Source organism: Hemiscyllium ocellatum, chromosome 22 (assembly GCF_020745735.1).
Source record: "Hemiscyllium ocellatum isolate sHemOce1 chromosome 22, sHemOce1.pat.X.cur, whole genome shotgun sequence".
In the NCBI taxonomy this organism is placed as follows: domain Eukaryota; kingdom Metazoa; phylum Chordata; class Chondrichthyes; order Orectolobiformes; family Hemiscylliidae; genus Hemiscyllium; species Hemiscyllium ocellatum.
The window spans coordinates 20,414,769-20,432,833 of NC_083422.1; the positions used below are offsets into that span (position 1 = coordinate 20,414,769).

The 18,065-nt window shown below is 38.7% G+C and overlaps 1 protein-coding gene across 1 annotated transcript in view; it reads left to right on the forward strand.

Moving 5' to 3' along the window:
* LOC132826136 (protein CC2D2B-like) overlaps positions 1-18,065 on the forward strand; it is a 247,723-nt gene that overhangs the window by 28,244 nt on the left and 201,414 nt on the right. The window contains exons 4-5 of the mRNA XM_060841783.1: positions 9,962-10,030; positions 13,713-13,785. Coding sequence (XP_060697766.1) covers positions 9,962-10,030; positions 13,713-13,785 — 142 coding nt within the window. The remainder of the gene's footprint in view (positions 1-9,961; positions 10,031-13,712; positions 13,786-18,065) is intronic.

Sequence of the window (18,065 nt, forward strand, 5' to 3'; positions counted from 1 at the left end):
TTGTAAAAGGTGATTCTTACTTGAACGTCTGCCACAAACTGAAGGATGTGCAAGATTAGGTAATTGAACTCGGGGCGGGGGGGGGGGGGGGTGAGAACGTTCAAAAAGCATCATAGGACATGGAAGATATTGTGGGGGTAGAGTGGGAAAAGACTAGAGAATTATTTGTATACAAGAATTTTAATTTTAATCCATTGGAGACCAATTCAGTAGATGTAAGCAGGTGATTCATAAGTTCCAGTCCATAGGCATTGTTAGTTAAATCCATTACAAGGACAAATAGCTTTTAGTCACTCTGCACTGGCACAAACCATACAGCAGAGGTTCCTTGATAAAATTAAGGTAGCTGGGTAAAAGTGTCAAGCACAACAGGAGAAGGCTGCATCCTATTTGTCAGTATCCTGCCTCAAGAGTATGTAAGCTTCACTTAGCATTCTAAGATATGTCTGAATAGGTGGTTGTTCCATTTGTGCTTTCCAAGGGTGTGGGAGGCATTTAGCCAATGCTTCAGCTATCATGAAATATGTGGCAGACTTGATGAACTAACTGTATCTTTTTCTTCCAGTCAGTTTCATATCTTTGTGTGATGCCTTCAAATAAATCTGTTCTCAAGGATGACTTGATGTATCTACCTATTTGCTACAGCAGGCCACCATGGCAATATAGACAAAAGTGAGGACTGCAGATGCTGGAGATCAGAATCAAGATTAGAGTGGTGCAGGAAAAGCACAGCAGGTCAGGCAGCAACTGAGGAGCATTCCTAATGAAGGGCTTTTGCCCGAAACATTGATTTTCCTGCTCCTCGGATGCTGCCTGACCTGCAGTGCTTTTCTAGCACCACTCTGATCTTCACTATAGCAATATAGTTTACCTTGACTCTCAAGGTGAAGTTCTCCCTTCACATACGCATTTTGTGGATTTTCCTTATTAAGTATTTTCCCCCTCCCCGAGACTTCAATTGTTCCAATCCAAAATTCATTTTACTTTAATTTTTGCCCCATCTCACTTTGATTATTTTAATCCAGAGGCAGTTACGAGCCAAGCAGCTTGCTGTGCATCTGGAGTCACATGTAGACTAGGCCGGGTAAGGATGGCAGTTGCCCCCCCGAAAGACATTAGTAAACAAAATGTGTTTTCCTCAACAATGGATTCATGATGATTGACAGAATCTTAATTCTAGAGTTTCTCTTAATTCTGCATTTTGGGAAAGCAACTCTTAGCAGGATGCATACACTTAATGATAAGGTCCTAGAGAGTGTTGCTGAACAAAGAGACCTTGGAGTGCAGGTTCATAGTTTCTTGAAAGTGGAGTCACAGGTAGTAGGATAGTGAAGAAGGAGTTTGGTATACTTTCCTTTATTGGTCAGAGTATTGAGTACAGGAGTCGGAAGGTCATGTTGCGATTGTACAGGACATTGGTTGGAATATTACTTGCAATTCTAGTCTCCTTCCTGTCGGAAAAATGTTGTGAAACTTGAATGGATTCAGAAAAGATTTACAAGGATGTTGCCTGGGTTGGATGATTTGAGCTATAAGGAGAGGTTGATAAAATCATGAGTGGCATGGATAGGATAAATAGAGAAAGACTTTTCCCTGAGGTGGGGGAGTCCAGAACTAGAGGGCAAAAGGTTTAGGGTGAGAAGGGAAAGATATAAAAGGGACCTAAGAGGCAACTTTTTCACACAAAGGGTGGTACATGTATAGAATGAGCTGCTAGAGGAAGTGGTGGAGGCTAGTACAATTCCAACATTTAAAAGACATCTGGATGGGTATATGAATAGGAAAGGTTTGGAGAGATATGGGATGGGTGATGGTAGTTGGGACTAAATGGGTTGGGATATCTGGTCAGCATGGACGAGTTGGATTGAAGGGTCTGTTTCCATGCTGTACATCTCTATGACTCTATGACTCGAGGTCAGTTTCCGTATGGATTCTGTGCCAATGTCTTATCATTTAAAATATGTTTTCTTGCCCTTCAGGCCACAATAACCACATTATCTTGTAATTGTACATATTTGAGACTTATTCTTCAGTGCATTTTCACTATGGATTCCTTCAGGTTGGTTACTTCAGATGTGACAAATACTTCTGCATACTTATACTGATAGACCAAGATTATTATGCCATATATATGTTCAGGTAATATTTTTGAAAGATCAAAAGTGGGGATGTGTGGAGGAATCATGTTATCCACGTGGCCAGGTCCGATGTTTCAGATTGTGGCAAATCATCTAATTCTGTTATATTTTTAAAAAAGTCTATGGGCGAGTGCACACTTATCTTCAAGAGAAAGCTATCAATGATTAACTTCATTTACACTTCAATTTTTCTTGATATATTCCATTTAACTACCAAGATGGGTTATTCTTATCCCCATTTGATATTATGTTGCTTTCTCCCTGTCACTATTCTTTCATTCTAAGTGGGACATCACATTAATTGCCTCTGCTTGTCTTAGAGAGAAGCAGGGCCCAAGTCACCAGGCAATGTTATAGTTGTACATTATTTTAGGATTTTCTCTCTCAGATCTCTTGTTTGCATATTTAAATTGGATGTCTGCCAAAAGTTTGCTTATCTGTATCTGGAACATGTAGAACTTTTTATCACAAGGAATGAATTTTGCACAAAAAGTATAGCTTCTTCAACATAACTTCATACTATTTGCAGAGAAGCTCATTTTTTAAACTCATTTCATCAAACTAGATTTGAATCTGTGATGCTCTGGGATTACCCCTAGTTTAACACAGCTTTTAGTCAAATGTATGATATGCTCCCACTGTAACAGGTGAACTCTGTGAATACAATTTAATTTTCACAGGGGGATTCTTTAATTTTTTGGGGTAAGGGACTCGTAGAAGGCCTTGACCTCGTTCTCAAGAGTGCTTTGACGCCCTTCACTCACTGCTTCTGTCCTTGCCCTGTCGTGAATAAAAATGCTGTCCAGCTTTGCTTTGTTGTATCGGAGAAGTGGAACACAAGGGTACGTGTTTCTAACTACATTCCCAAGGTGAACTGCCTTGTTTTGTGACATTGCTGTCCTAGCTGCTTCTTTTTCACAGCTATCTATGATTAGAGTGGAACTGGGGAGTCGGCTGGCCTGGAGGATTACTGGGACAAAGTCAGGGCCATTTGTGTCTGGAAAACCACACATGCCAAGGATCTTCTTGCGAGAGATGCATTGACTCTCCTCAGCTTGAACTTCCAAGGGTTGGAGGAAGCCAGGCAAGGTGACCGTGGAAAACATGTCCAGATCTGCAGCATCCAAAACTGCCAATGGCTGTGTGTGGTAAATCCTGGCTCCATCCTGTCTCCTTGTAAAGAGGGGGTAACTGGGGTGGTGTCAAAGTTCCCCACACCCCCTCCCTTTTCCATGTCTTAAGTCCTGAGACCAATGGGTGGGACGGTAGAGTGCAGGTTTGTGCATACCACCTGAAGGTGCTGGTCTTGGATTTCCATTGTTGTCATGACCTGGTCATGGAGGTAGACTGATTTTTTGCATGATTTGTTGCACTGCCACAGCTTCTGGGCAGTGAGGATTGTTATGTTCCATATGCCTGTGTACTAGTGCTTTGCTCTGTACATTTGGATGAACTCCCTGATTGCCACAGGGTTCCCTGCCTGGGGTTCAGCAAGTGGCTGGTCCAAAGGCTAATGGCCTGTGGTGTTTATTCTTGGGCCAACTGTTGCTGTGAACTATTCACCAGCATGTGCTTTCATCTCTTCCGGCCTAATGTTCCCACCAAGGTGAATGCCTCAGGGCTGTTTAAGGAGTAGGCAGTAGCCTTGCCAATTCCTCCTCTGTGGCTTCGGTATTCTCTATCTCAAAAGTCCAGGAGGGTGCCTATGGGAGAAATTGACATTTCTCCACAGATGACATGTGTAGGCTGGCTGAACCTGCAAGACATGAGAAAGACTGTGTTGCAGCCAGTGGTTAGAAGAGATGTATAATGAATGAGATTGAGAGCAGAATGTGAGAGTGGCAGTGGCATGCAGAGTGATAAGTACTTGTTTGGAGGGACATGGGTGTTTATGCTGCTTCTCAGGAATGATTTCTATCTTCTTCATTGAAGGCAAGGATTTTGTCCTCGTGGCGGTTAAGGATCCAAATGTTGCGACAATTTCAGCCTTGTTCTCCCCTGTTATGGGCTGTCTTCTCCTGTAATAGCAGAAAACAGAGGAATGAATGAGATAACAGTGGGTGGCACAGCCATTAGTGCTGATATATGTGTGGAATAGTGATGAGGTGTTCTGAAGAGGCAGCATGCTTGTGGAGGTTGGGGAACAAGATCAAGTGAGGGAAGGTATTGCATATAATAATGAGTATGATGGAGCATAAGCCTTGGTGGAAGGCGGGTGCAGTAGCAAAGATAAAAGTTGTCAGGTAGGGAAGAGGATAGTGTGGCACTTACACTGCCTGAACAGAGAAGATGATTGATATTCTTGTGGCATTGCAAGCCATTCTTCCGCACTCTGGAGGGGCACTTAACCAGGTGTGACCTCAACAGGCTGACAGTGTTTGCCGATATGGTCTCCTGTGCCAGTTTTCCTGTAATAGGACACCTCTCCTCTGGACCACCTTGTTCACCAGGACATCAGATGTATTTTGAAAAATTGCAGTACCAGCTTCCCTTTTCCATCATGTTCTGACTCTGCCCTTAACTGAATAGGGCAGCTTTGGAAAACCAGTGCTTGTCTGGAAACATAGTAGCCTTTCAAAGATGACACATGCAAGGAATGCCATTTTTTTGGGTGAATATCCACTAGGAGGTGAGTTATTCTGGGAACTGTGTAATAAGATACAGTGGAAATTGGATGTGAAAGACAGCATAGAGATAAGATAGATGGAATATGGCAAGCGACTTCACTAGTCCTTGCAGATAACAACTGTCAAAACACTCAGTGCCACTCACAATTTAAAGGTTATTTTAAATAAAGTACAATTTTACAGTTAATGCATGTGTAGTGTATGCTGATTTTGGTTTGATTGTTAATTTAAAAGTTATGCAAAGTGAAAACTTGTCCATTATTTCTTTCTTTGGGATCACATTGTAAGCTTTCTGGTTTATTGGTTTCCATCGAGGTAACAAAGAAAGGACAAAATAATATTTGTTTTAAATTTGTAAGTATATTACACAGAATTTATAAGTGTATTACACAGTACAGAAACAAATCAAATGACCCAACGCATCTATGTTGGTATTTGTAATTCATAAGAACTTTCTCTTCCTTAATTTTACATCATTGTACCAACCTTCTATTTATTTCTGGCATTAAACTTGTATAAGAACTCGGGCTGTAGTTGAATTTCTATGTACTACACTATGCATTACGTTATATAAGAAATAACAGGTAAGAAATAGGAAATAAAAATGAGTGGTAGAAGTAATTTATAGCTCTCCGAATAATGTATGAATAGTAGATTAGATTACTTACAGTGTGGAAACAGGCCCTTTGGCCCAACAAGCCCACACCGACCCTCCGAAGATCAACCCACTCAGACCCATTCCCCTACATTTACCCCTTCTTCTAACACTATGGGCAATTTAGCATGGCCAATTCACCTAACCTGCACATTTTTAGACTGTGGGAGGAAACCGGAGCACCCGGAGGAAACCCACACAGGCACGGGGAGAATGTGCAAACTCCACACAGACAGTTGCCTGAGGCGGGAATTGAACCCAGGTCTCTGGTGCCGTGAGGCAGCAGTGCTAACCACTGTGCCACCACACCCCCCATAAAGTAAGACAGAGCATAAATCAAAAAATAATCACAGTTCTGTGAAGAAACTACTATAGTAATCCTATACAATTATAATCTTCATGTAGACTGGATGAATCAAAATTGGCAAAGGTGGCCTGTAGAATGAGATCATTCTGTATGGGACATTTTCTTAGAACAGTACATTGTGGAAACAACTAGGGAACAATTTATTTTAAGGTCCAGTGATATGTAATAGGACATTAATTCATGATGTCATAGTAAAGGCAAGTAGAATATTATTTAAAAAGAGAGAGATCACAGAATGCTGCTATCGAAGGATCTAGATGTCCTTGCATGTGAATCGCAAAGTTAGCATTTAGGTCCAGCAATTAATTAACAAGTCAAAGAAAATATTTGACCGTTATTGCAAGGGAGGTGGAGTAATAAAATGGGTAACTCTTTCAACAAGTGGACTTTGGTGAGACCATATCTGAATTACTGTGTACAGTTTTCGTCTCTGAGGGGAAGATATATTACATTGGAAGCAGTTCAGGAAAGGTTTCTATCCTCTCTCCTGGGGTGATGAGGCTATCTTCTGAGGATAGGTTAGGCAGATTGGGTTAATGCTCATTTGAGATTTAAAGAATAAGAGATGATTGTATCATTTCTCAAGGAATGCTGAGAGGATGTTTCCTCTTATGAAATTAAGTGTTAAAGTTGAAAATAGGGCTTTTCCAATTAAAATGGACATGTGAATGAATTTATTTTCTTAGATTTTTGTTGTCCAGAATTATTTTCTCCAGAGGGCAGTGAAAACTGGATTACTGAATATAATCAGGACTGAGTTAGACAGATGTTTTATCTTCAATAGAGTTGAGGGTTATGGGGATATATAGGTTGGAAAATGGAGTTAAAGCTAGAGTCAAATTAGCCATGATCTTATTGAATAGTGGAGCAGGCTTGACTGGTTGAAAGGCCAATTCCTGCTCCTAGTTCTTATGATTTTATGAAAATATAAAAAGCAACAGGGAGAGTGTTGATGTAGATTTATTAAAATACTATTGGCAAAGTGAAGTAGAGAGTTATAATAATTTGGAGCATGCAAAGACTTTATGGCCCATTAAATTTGCTCCACCATTCAGTATGATTATGGCTGATTTCAGGTTTCAAATCTATTTTGCTCTCTTCCACACATCTTTGGTATCCTGACTTTGGAACTTGGTGTTATTTCAGTCTTAAATGTATTCAATAATAGTGACTCCATGATCTTCAAACAACCTTTTGAGTAAAGTAATTTCTCCTTATTCAGTTCTAAATAGTCAGTCTCTTATCCTGAGACTGTGCCTCCATGTTTTAGATTCTGTAATCAGCAGAAGTAGTCCCTCAGCACTTACCCTATCAAGACCCTTTAGAATTGTACACATTTCAATGAGTTTGCCATTCATTCTTCTGAACTCCAGAAAATATGGACCTAATTTGCTCGGCCTCTCATTCGTGGAGGGATAATTTAGTGAAACTTTGCCGTAGTGCCGTCTCTACAAGTGTAGCCTTTCGTAAATGTAGAGACCAAAAAACTGCACATAGTATTCCAGATGTGGTCTCACCTTGATTATTATAAGAAGACTTCTCCACCCCTATACTCCAATCTTGTAGCATTCATGCCTGACATGCCATTTATGATCCCAACTGCTTGTTGTACTTAAATGTGTCCTTTCTGTATTCGTTGAATAAACACAACAAAGTGTCTTTGACATCAATACGTACATGTTCCCATCTTTTAAAAATATTTCCATTTACTATTCTTATGACTGAGTTGAAAAGCTTAACAACTTGATAAGTTGGAGCTCTTTATAGCAGCTGAAAAAATTAAGTATTAGAAGGTTTCAGATTATGAAAATTTATGATTGAATCAATTGTGATAGATTGCTCCACAAATGAAATAGCCGCAAGAGGAGATAAATTTAACATGATCAAGAAACAATTAAAAATATCAGAGAAAAGAATCTTTATATTGTCAATGCTTAGCTATTGAATTTTTGGCTACACGAAGTTTCTGAAGTGGAACCTGAAATGACTCCACAGAGGCCAGTATCCTGTCACCAAGTCACCCTTGATTTATACATGAACAGTCCTTGAGTACAGTATTATCTCATACAGAGTTAGGCACCAGAGTGTTTTATGTTCTACCTTAATTAGTTTGTACAGTTTTGGATTATTTGTTACTTTTGTTAGACCTTCGTTGTGTGACTTTTATACCTATCATGTTATTCCAGCCATGTAGTTTGTTTTTTTTTGTCATTATCTCTCTGCCTTAATTAATTGGATCATAGGTCATCCCTACACTTGCTATTTAGCTGTTGACAATTCACTTACACTATGTGTACTTACCTTTTGACATTCTTAATTACCTGGAATTATCTTACCATTATCTCTCTGCATATAAATTCTGCGATGTGGCAATGCTGGTATTGGACTGATTTGGACAAAGTTAAAAATCACACAACACCAGGTTATAGTCCAATGGATTTATTTGGAAGTACAAGCCTTCAGAGCGCTGTAAACTGATGTTGTGTGATTTTTAACATTATAAATTCAGTGTCTGTGTGACTTCCTTCACTTCACCTGATGAAGGAGCAGCAGTCTGAAAGTTTGAAATATCAAATAAACCCATTGGACTATTACCTGTTGTTGTGTGACTTCTGATTTTGTCCAGCCACTGACACCACATAATTTTCATGTCAGTCAGGGCTATCTGACTGGACCAGATTAACATCCCCAATCAGGGAACCCATATTCTAGGAGGTTCAGCTAGCTGACTCTGTTACCAAGACTACATTCTTATTTCTTAATTCTTATTCAAGGGAAATGGATTTTTGCTTGAAAAAGAGGAATGTTAAAGGTTATTGGTGGCAAGCAATATGAAAGATGATGGTTTTTAATGTTTAATTTGTAACATGACGTATGTGATTCATATCAATATCATTTATTTTAGAGTTTGGCCTTTAAACTAATGGCGTGCAGGTTTTGGTCAATGTATATGAAGGCGTTCAATATCTGACTTATCAATACTTCTAGAGCCATGATTTTAAACTAATATATGTCAGATTGTAGCTGACTGAGAACTCCTGGTGTGACAATGGGATTTGCTTTGCAAAAGACATAACAAATTAACTGTAACAGCATGGAAAGGGTAAGAACAAAATAGACCCAGATTATTTGACATTTGAAATATGATCAAATTAGGTCAGAAATGTTAGCTGCAGGGACCTTACACAGACTTTGGGGAAAACATTATGCTGAAAAACCACAATTTGGCTGAAACTTTTTTAAACTTTCAATGATCGGAACAACATGCAAGAAAGTCCAAGGTAAAGAGAAAATAACCTTTTTTAAACTGTATGAGACAATAGTGCTAATTTGTTCACAAGTGGATAAAGAAATAGACCCAACCAATCAGTAATTTCATCCAATACAGTGTGAAAAGGTTGTTTTCTCTTTGCTGAAAACAAACAATGCTGGAGATCACAGCAGGCAGCATCCATGGAGAAAGAGCAAGCTAATGTTTCAAGTCAAGATGATTCTTCATCAGAGCTGTCGATTTCTCTTTACATTTGTATATCTTGCGAATTATTCTAGTGAGTGCAAGATTCAACAAAAAGATACACAGTAGGGAGTTAATATTTTTCTTAATTCCATGTTTTAAAAAAAGGAAAAGAATGATCAAGTGTATTTTAAAGTTTTGCTTTAAGAAATATTTTAAAGTTTGTAATAAAGGACTGGTAGACAAAAATGCAATTGATTTGAAAGAATGAAATTGAATTTATATACTTAATGTGACAGTGCACTTCCTCAACTTTTATAATTCAAACTGTTTACTGCTGGTTTAGATTTTCTTAATATAGGAGAGAATGCAGAAATACCAGCCATGGAAATGGCAGGACTCTAGTGTGAATTTAATTTTTCTTTTTTAATATTGATTTCATGGGGTCAAAGAGACCAACAATTTTATTCTTCTGGGGAAGATGAAATGAATGAACCAGCTTCTCTCCCACTGTCCTCCACTGTTCTCTCATCTCGCTCTCAGAGATCCAATTCTCAACAGTGTGAATACCTCCTGGTCCATGCAAATTAGATGTTCTCCTAAAGACTTCTACAGACTATAGTGAGGTCAGAACCCATCGTACTGCTATGTGCCTCTGTCAAAACTGTGTCCATGTGTAAGTTCAGGATCTTTATTAACAATTGAAAATTGTTTCCTTAGGATGAAGATGTGCAAGAAGATAACATAAGACATCGAATTTTAGCTAGAAGAGAAACTATTAGGAAGAGGGTATAGTATTTTATTTTGCCATATAATAAAGAGTTATCTTTTCTCCTCTTCTTCAAAGATTTCACCTTTGCTCACCATTCATCTAACCACACTCAAAGAATTTTCCTTTTCACCTCAACTTTTGTATCAAGTAACACTGCTTTTTCATTCTTCTTGCATTTCATTTTTGTTTTCCAATTTACTTGTACTCTTGTTCCCTCAATTTCACTCTCCAGATCAACTTCCAAATTGACTTTAATACTTCATAGAACTTTACCACTTTCTAGGTTTTTTTCACTCTGACTCATTAATTTTCATCAGTTTCTAATCTCCTTCTGCATCCATATTTTCCATGAGTAATTCTATTGGATTTTTGATTATTATGCATCACTATAAAAATTAGCAGTAAATCCCTTGTTAATTTCCATCTCTCTCCTTTCGTCCTTTTCAACACTGTTGGTCTACTTGATTTACTCAATACCTCCCTTGTTCTTCAGTTCAATGTACTTGCACGTCCACATCCCTCCTATCTCCAGTATTCCCCAGAAAGGTCCCTACCCAGCCTCTTAAATACAATTCATCCAGCATATGACCGACCTAGTCTTGCTTTGTTCACCTCAAGCAATGAATGTCACTCTATGAGATCAGTCTCGTCTCGTCATCTGAGATAATCCTGAAGGGTCAAAATAACTTGAAACTTTTAATAACTTTTTCTTTTGCTTTGCTTTGATTCCTCAATATAAAATGGAAGTTTTTGGCTCATTTAACCATCTCCCTTTCCACTGCATATATATTTCTTTCCTCTCCATCAAGGCTTGTGATCTTGTCTATCTTATCTCATCTGCCCCATCTCACTAAGCCTGAATCCCCAACTCTTTTACTCTGGATTATAGCCAAACCCAAAGGCTGCCTATTGTTAGGCCAGAGGCAAAATAAAATGTTAATGGCTTCCTTTTCTGAAACTATGTCCTTCTAAGCCTGGAAAGTGGTGGGTGAAGCAGGAGACTTTGAGTGGTGGCGGCGGTGGCAGCAACACCATGAGGAGCCGGACATGGCTCCACCCAGCTGGGGGTCTCCTGGTGAGCAAGGAGGAAGTACTAGGCTGACTACCCTGGCCCACATTTGCAGTCTGTGCCAATGGTCCAAGTTCACGGCTAGGCCTGGGTACCTGAGGAGTGGCAGCATCGCCAAAAGGGACAATGGAGGACACTGATGACTGGTGGCAGCATCTGGGGGAGCGTTGGGTGGGGAGCAGGATATATGGAATCTGTTTATTCCTAGGCCATCGGCTGTTGCAATTTTGGTGGCAATGGAGGCCCATAACTGTGATCTTTGAGCTCATTATAAAAGACCAAGGAGCCCATTTCAGAGACTGGTTGATGTCAAGCAACCGACTGGAGGAGCTGTGGTGGAGGAACAAGAAGAGAGAAAGATGAACTCTATTGCAGTAAAATCTTGCACTATATTCAGTACTTCAAGATGGCACTGGAGCATGGTGACACTTTGTATATAACATCCAAAAAAAACTTCACTATCTTTTACATACATGTGACAATAAATCTAAATTTAAGTATTATCATTATTTTGTTTTGAAAAAGTTACATTTATCTTCTTCAAATCCTTTTAAATCCCTGCCTTACTTTCAAACTACTTGTCTGCTTTGTTTTTCAAGTGGATGGAATCACCATCCAGCTCCCCAAGATCTGCAACACCTCCCCCCCCCACTCCATGCCTCATCTCTTCTTTTCGTAGGCATAGATATAGAAGATAGGAGCAGGAGAAAGCCATTCAGCAATTCAAGCATGCTGATCATCCAACTCAAGAGTCTAATTCTACTTGCTCCCCGTAACATTTGGTCCCATTTGCCCCAAGTGCTACATCTAGCCACTCCTTGAAAACATTCATCTCAGTATTAAATGGTCCGTCTGAATCCTCAGACTCTGACCCCTGGTCCTGGTTGCACCCACCATCAGAATCATCCTCTCTGCATCTACCCTGTCTAGTCCTGATAGAATTTTTAAAGTCTCTGAGGTCCCCTCTCACTTGTCTGAACTCCAGCAAAAACAACCCAAAAACAATCCTAAACCTAGTCAATCTGTCCTCATATCAGTTCTACCACCCCTGGAATCAGTCTGGTAAACGTTCGCTGCACTCCTTTGAGAGCAAGACCATCCTTCCTCAGAAAAAGAGACCAAAACTGCACACAATATTCTTGGTGTGGGCCTCACCAAGGCCGTGTATAGTTGCAACAATACATTTCTGCTCCTGTACTCCGACCTCTCGCAATGAAGGCCAACACAGCATTTACCTTCTTTACCGCCTGCTGTACCTTTAGCGACTGTTGCACAAAGACACTCAGGTCCCGCTGCATACTCCTCTCTCCCAATTTATAACCATTCAAGTAATAATCTATCTTCTTGTTTTTGCTCCCAAAGTGAATAATTTTGCATTTATCCAAATTATGTTACACCTCCCATTGATTTGCTCACTTATCCAACCTGTCTAGATCATGCTGAAGCAACTCTGCATCCTCGTCATAGTTCACCTTCCCACTTAGCATGGTATCATCTGCAAACTTTGAAGTGTTACATTTAGTTTCCTCATCCAAATCATTAATATATAGTGAATAGCTCGGGTCCCAGCACCGATCCCCGTGACACCCCAATACTGCCTGCCAATTTGAAAAGGACCCATTAATTCCTACTCTGTTTCCTCTGTCAACCAGTTTTCTATCCATCTGAATGCACTTCCCCACTCCCACATGCTTTAATCTTGCACAACAATTTCTTATGTGATACCGTGTCAAATGATTTCTGAACATCCAAATATTCCACATCAACTGGCTCCCCCTAATCAACTCTATTAGTCACATCTTCATAGAACACATTTGTCAAGCACAATTTCCTTTTCATAAATCCATTGCGGACTTGTCTGATTCTGCCACTGCCTTTGTTCAATTAGAATTTTCGTTACAATAAAACTGTTGTGGCTAAAGCCATCATTACTATGTCCATACTTTTTGACTGTTCTAACTAATATTTCTCTTTGGCCGACTGTGCTACTTCATTTTTCTGATTTCCTTATCAGTCTAGTTTAATTATGCTAATCTAATCCATTTCAACTTCTACTTAACTCAGTTATAAATATTTCTCAATTATTTTAAGTCTACTCAAGAACAGTTTCTCTATTTCAGCCCAATTCCATCATTGTTTCAACAACTTTTTTATTTCCATGCTGGAATCAGTGACATTATTTATTAGGGTGGAATAATCTCTCATGTCCAAATCTAAACCTCTGACTCTACACAATTTGCATTCTGTCAGGATGATAGATTTATCTTAAATAAAGCCGTGAATAAATGAGAACTTTTGTCAACTTGATGTTCATGCAGGGTAAGCCAGATGTCATACTTAAACCAGATTAGGACATGGGAATAACAGTTGTTTATTTCCATCTGTCCCTTACTCACTTCTGCTACCCCTACATTCTCCTGCAATTCCTTTTACACTACATACTGTTCTGTTTCTTTGCTATTTGAAGATTTGATTTCAACAAAGTTTAGCAGTGCTTTTTTTAAAAAATGTTTTGGGTCTATCTTAAAAGAAACCAGACAACTAAAATTTGATTTAGCTAATACAATGATCAGCATTTGCCAAATATATGCAAAGATAATTATCTCAATTAATTATTGTTTTCTTTTTAGCTTGCTGAAGAATCTGAACATGCATTACTATTTGACCAAACTGAAAGGCACAGGAACAAGAATTTAGAAGAAAGTAAGTTTTCTATTTTGTACAGGCACATGGGTCCTAAAGAAAATGTATGTTAAGGAAGAGGGTAAATTGAACACAACATCTGTAAAACTTTGTATGAACTGAAAGGTGCAGATGTAATGTATTTCTTAACAAACTACTGCATACCATTGAAAATTTCTTGCATGATGTACAAATGCAAATTTTAGAATTGGATGCACATTAATGTACAAATATGCAAAAGAAAAGACAGGAGAAGACCTGCTAGTCCACTAAACCTGTATAATAATTTTCCGACATCCATTAACTGACCCTATTACCTCTCATTCCAAAAGACATGTACTTTTAAAGAGAAGCAAAAGCAAATGATCATTCAGAATTCTCGGTCAATTCAAAGGGGAGAATTTTGAAATCCATTCTCAAGTCCAGAAGTTGATTAAACATGCTTCAAAAGACTGTAGTGACTAGAGGTCATATTGTCCAGTTTCCCACCTACTTTTATTTTATGTGATGTCACTGAAAGCTTGGACCATTTTCAACTTCTATTTAAACATGTTGAGTATAGGTGTTTGGAGATCATATTGTGGCTGTACAGGACATTGGCTAGGCCACTTTTGGAATATTGCATGCAATTCTGGTCCTAGGGAGTGTTGCCGAACAAAGAGACCTTGGAGTGCAGGTTCATAGCTCCTTGAAAGTAGAGTCGAAGGTAGATAGGATAGTGAATACAGCATTTGGTATGCTTTCCTTTATTGGTTAGAGCATTGAGTTTAGGAGTTGGGAGGTCATGTGGCCGTACAAGATGTTATTTAGGCCACTTTTGGAATATTAGATACAATTCTTGTCTCCTTCCTATTGGAAGGATGTTGTAAAACTGGAGAGGGTTCAGAAAAGACTTAAAGATGTTGTCATTGTTGAAGGATTTGCGCTGTAGGGAGAGGCTGAATAGTCTGGGGCTGTTTTCCCTGGAGCGTCGAAGGCGGAGGGCTGACCTCATAGAAGTTTATAAAACCATGAGGGGCATGGATAGGATAAATAGACAAAGTCTTTTCCCTGGGTGGGGGAGTCCAGAACTAGAGGGCATAGGTTTAGGGTGAGAGGGGAAAGATATAAAAGAGACCTAAGGAGCAACTTTTTCACTCAAAGGGTGGACCATAAATGGAATGAGTTGCCGGAGGAAGTGGTAGAGGCTGGTTCAATTGCAACATTTAAAAGACATCTGCTTGGGTATATGAATAGGAAGGGCTTAGAGGAATATGGGCCAAGTGCTGGCAATGGGACTAGATTAGGTTGGGATACTTGGTCAGCATGGGCGAGTTGAACCAAAGGGTCTGTTTCCCTGTTGTACATCTCTATGACTCTGTGATAGTAAATCCACATTAACAGCATGGGGTAAGGTCCCACTCTAACAGCCCTATAATTATTGCACTGGTTTATAATTTCTTTGCAATTTTGTTTCTCTACATTTTCCCTACAGAACACCTTAAAGCAATAAAATCAAACTGTTGTTTCTTAGCTCTAACCAATTAACCTATCCTGGCCTTGCCAGTGATGTCTACACCCACAAAGGAATAAACGGTTCCCTGAACATTCCCTCTTGGGCATTGTAATATATTCTTAATCAATGCTGCCACCATCTCACATCTTTCCTGAACATCTTGCACCAAGGCATATTTAATTCCCATTTTTTTAACTAAGCTTCATTATTGCCACAACATCAAATTTCCATTAGTCGATCTGCATCTGTCGCTCACCAGCCCACTTTATCACAGCCTATATTTACACATGAATGCTCAGTAACCATAACTTAGATGTTAATGCTACATTGTTGCATTCACTCCTACTCTGATCTCCACCTAATTCTTTACTATTCACTACTCTAATGTTAGCTATCATTCCCAATTCTCTGTGCATTTTGACATTCTTTATTAATATCACCTCATTTTTTTAGTAGCAAATTGCCCATAGGAAATTGATCCCAACACTTTTTTGTGAACCCCATCTGCCTTGTACTGGTTCCATCTCCCCCAGAATTCGTCACAATGTTCCAAGAATCTAAATCCCTGCCTCCTGCATGATCTTCTATGTAAATACTCACTGGCATGTGGCACCAAGAGTGATCTGGAGGTTAATACTTTCTTGATTTGCTTTGTTAAATTCCTACCTAGCTCCTTAAAGTGATTACAGGAACACATAAAAGTCATATGCTGTGGATGCTGGAGATCTGAAATTTAAAAAAAATACAATGCTGAAGGAACTCAGCTGATGATAGAGAAACAGCGTTAATAGTTTGAATCCATAACTCATTCTGGATTTGAAACATTAACACTGTGTCTCTCTCCACAGATGCTGCCAGACCTACTGAGTTTCTCCAGCACTTCCTGTTTTTATTACAGGGTCATATTCCTTTTTTTAAAAATTCATTGTTACCCATGCAGACTGCAACTGTTGGCCATTTACTTTCTCCACTCAGAGTGCTCTACAACTGCTCAGTGCCATCCTAGATCCTGACACCAAGGAGGAACCATCATCCTTGATTCAAACCTGCAGCTTTGGCAATGAGTGTCTATTCCCATTGAATTGCCTTTCCTGTTCCAATATTCTACCCTACAACTGCCACACTCTTCTACAGCTGAGCTGTGATGTCATGGACATGTCTCACTCATCCTCAGAACTGAATATTGGTTGGATAGTGAGATACACTCAGAGGAATTCTCTATCTGCCTGATGCTTAATTCACTGGCAGTAATCAATTCCCTCTCAGCATATCCTTAGATTGAAGGGGTACAAATATACTGCTTTCAACCTTGCAGTTGCACTACAGATACACCAGCTGCTGTTCAAATAGTAGTTCCCACATGAAACAAGATTATGCACAGCCCATGTCTGAACTGCCCTGCCCTGTCATGGCCCCATTTGTTCGGAAATAAAATGTACCAAATAAATAATAAATTACGAGGTATTCACCAAACAATTGCTTCTCTTCTGCTGATGTCACTTCATTTTACTTAACTCTTATTATCCAGAAATATTGTTTTCAATTTGCTGAAAAATTGAAAACTCTCATCTTCGATCCCATGTTATTTAATTATAACATTATCCTCTAGAGCTGACTGATTGAGCAATGATTGTAATTATATGATAAAGTTTAAAATTGGATTCATACTGGTTGTGGGTAATAGATGAAAAAATACCATGGGTGACTTGGTTATGGAAAATAAAATATTCAGTTATGTGTAAGAGCATAAAATATAAAAAAGTAAATAAAATTGGATTATTTTCTAGTATATATACACTAATTAATTAATTTAGCCCCATTTTATACTTGATTAATTTAAATTAAACATTTGCTAAAGAGCTAATCCCATCTTACTGCTTGTCCCGTGACATCTATTTACTTCTTAGACAACCCATGCCTGCTCTGCTCTGACTCTCAGTTCTTGCTCTCTTAAAAATTCAATTAATATTTTTAATTTTCTAGCTCCTAGCTTAATTAAGTGCTCTATTTTAGAGAAACATTTGCCAACAATCCACTTAGCTGCCTTGCCTTCCTCTGAAATCAAATCTTGACCAATTTTCATTTTTCAAACTTACTTAGTCCATCCATTCTTAATGGATTTGATTCTCTGTTTCTGGTATATACAATGGAGCTCCATTTGTTGAGTTCATTGTTATATTCATATTTTGAGAAAGACTTTCAATGTATCATCGAGGAATTGGTTGAACATAGCTGCTGTTTCTTTGATCAACCTGGCATATTTAGTAAAGAACCAATAGCCTGACCTTACCTTAGTACATCTGCATCTGCTGTGATTCTTAAAACTTTATTGTCAACAGGTGATCAATTTATCAATCAAGGCATCAAGGAATGAACTAAGACAAAATTAATGCTCCTCCCTTAAAGATAAGTTTTGCTCATTTGGCTTTCTGCAAAGCTTCCCCATGTATTTTAATTCCAGCCTTCAATGTCAAATAAGATTATCAATGTGTACTTCTGTTCACAATTAAGGATATTTTAGTCCTAAATCAGAAGTTTTGCTTTTGGCTGGCAGGTTAAAATGAGAATAAACATGATCTTCCAGAACATGTTTTAATGAGGTGCAAAGTTAAATTTATGCATTTTCTGTTTAGAATTTTTTTTTGCAGAAGCAGAGAAACTTTATTCTATACTGTTTCAATACAGTAAAGAATTTATTTTGTCTTTCAACAACTTCAGAGGTTTTATAATGTTTATGATATAAATGTGTGCTATAGATTTTGCTAGATATTTACAGATCATGATATTGAAACTGCTTTTATTTGAT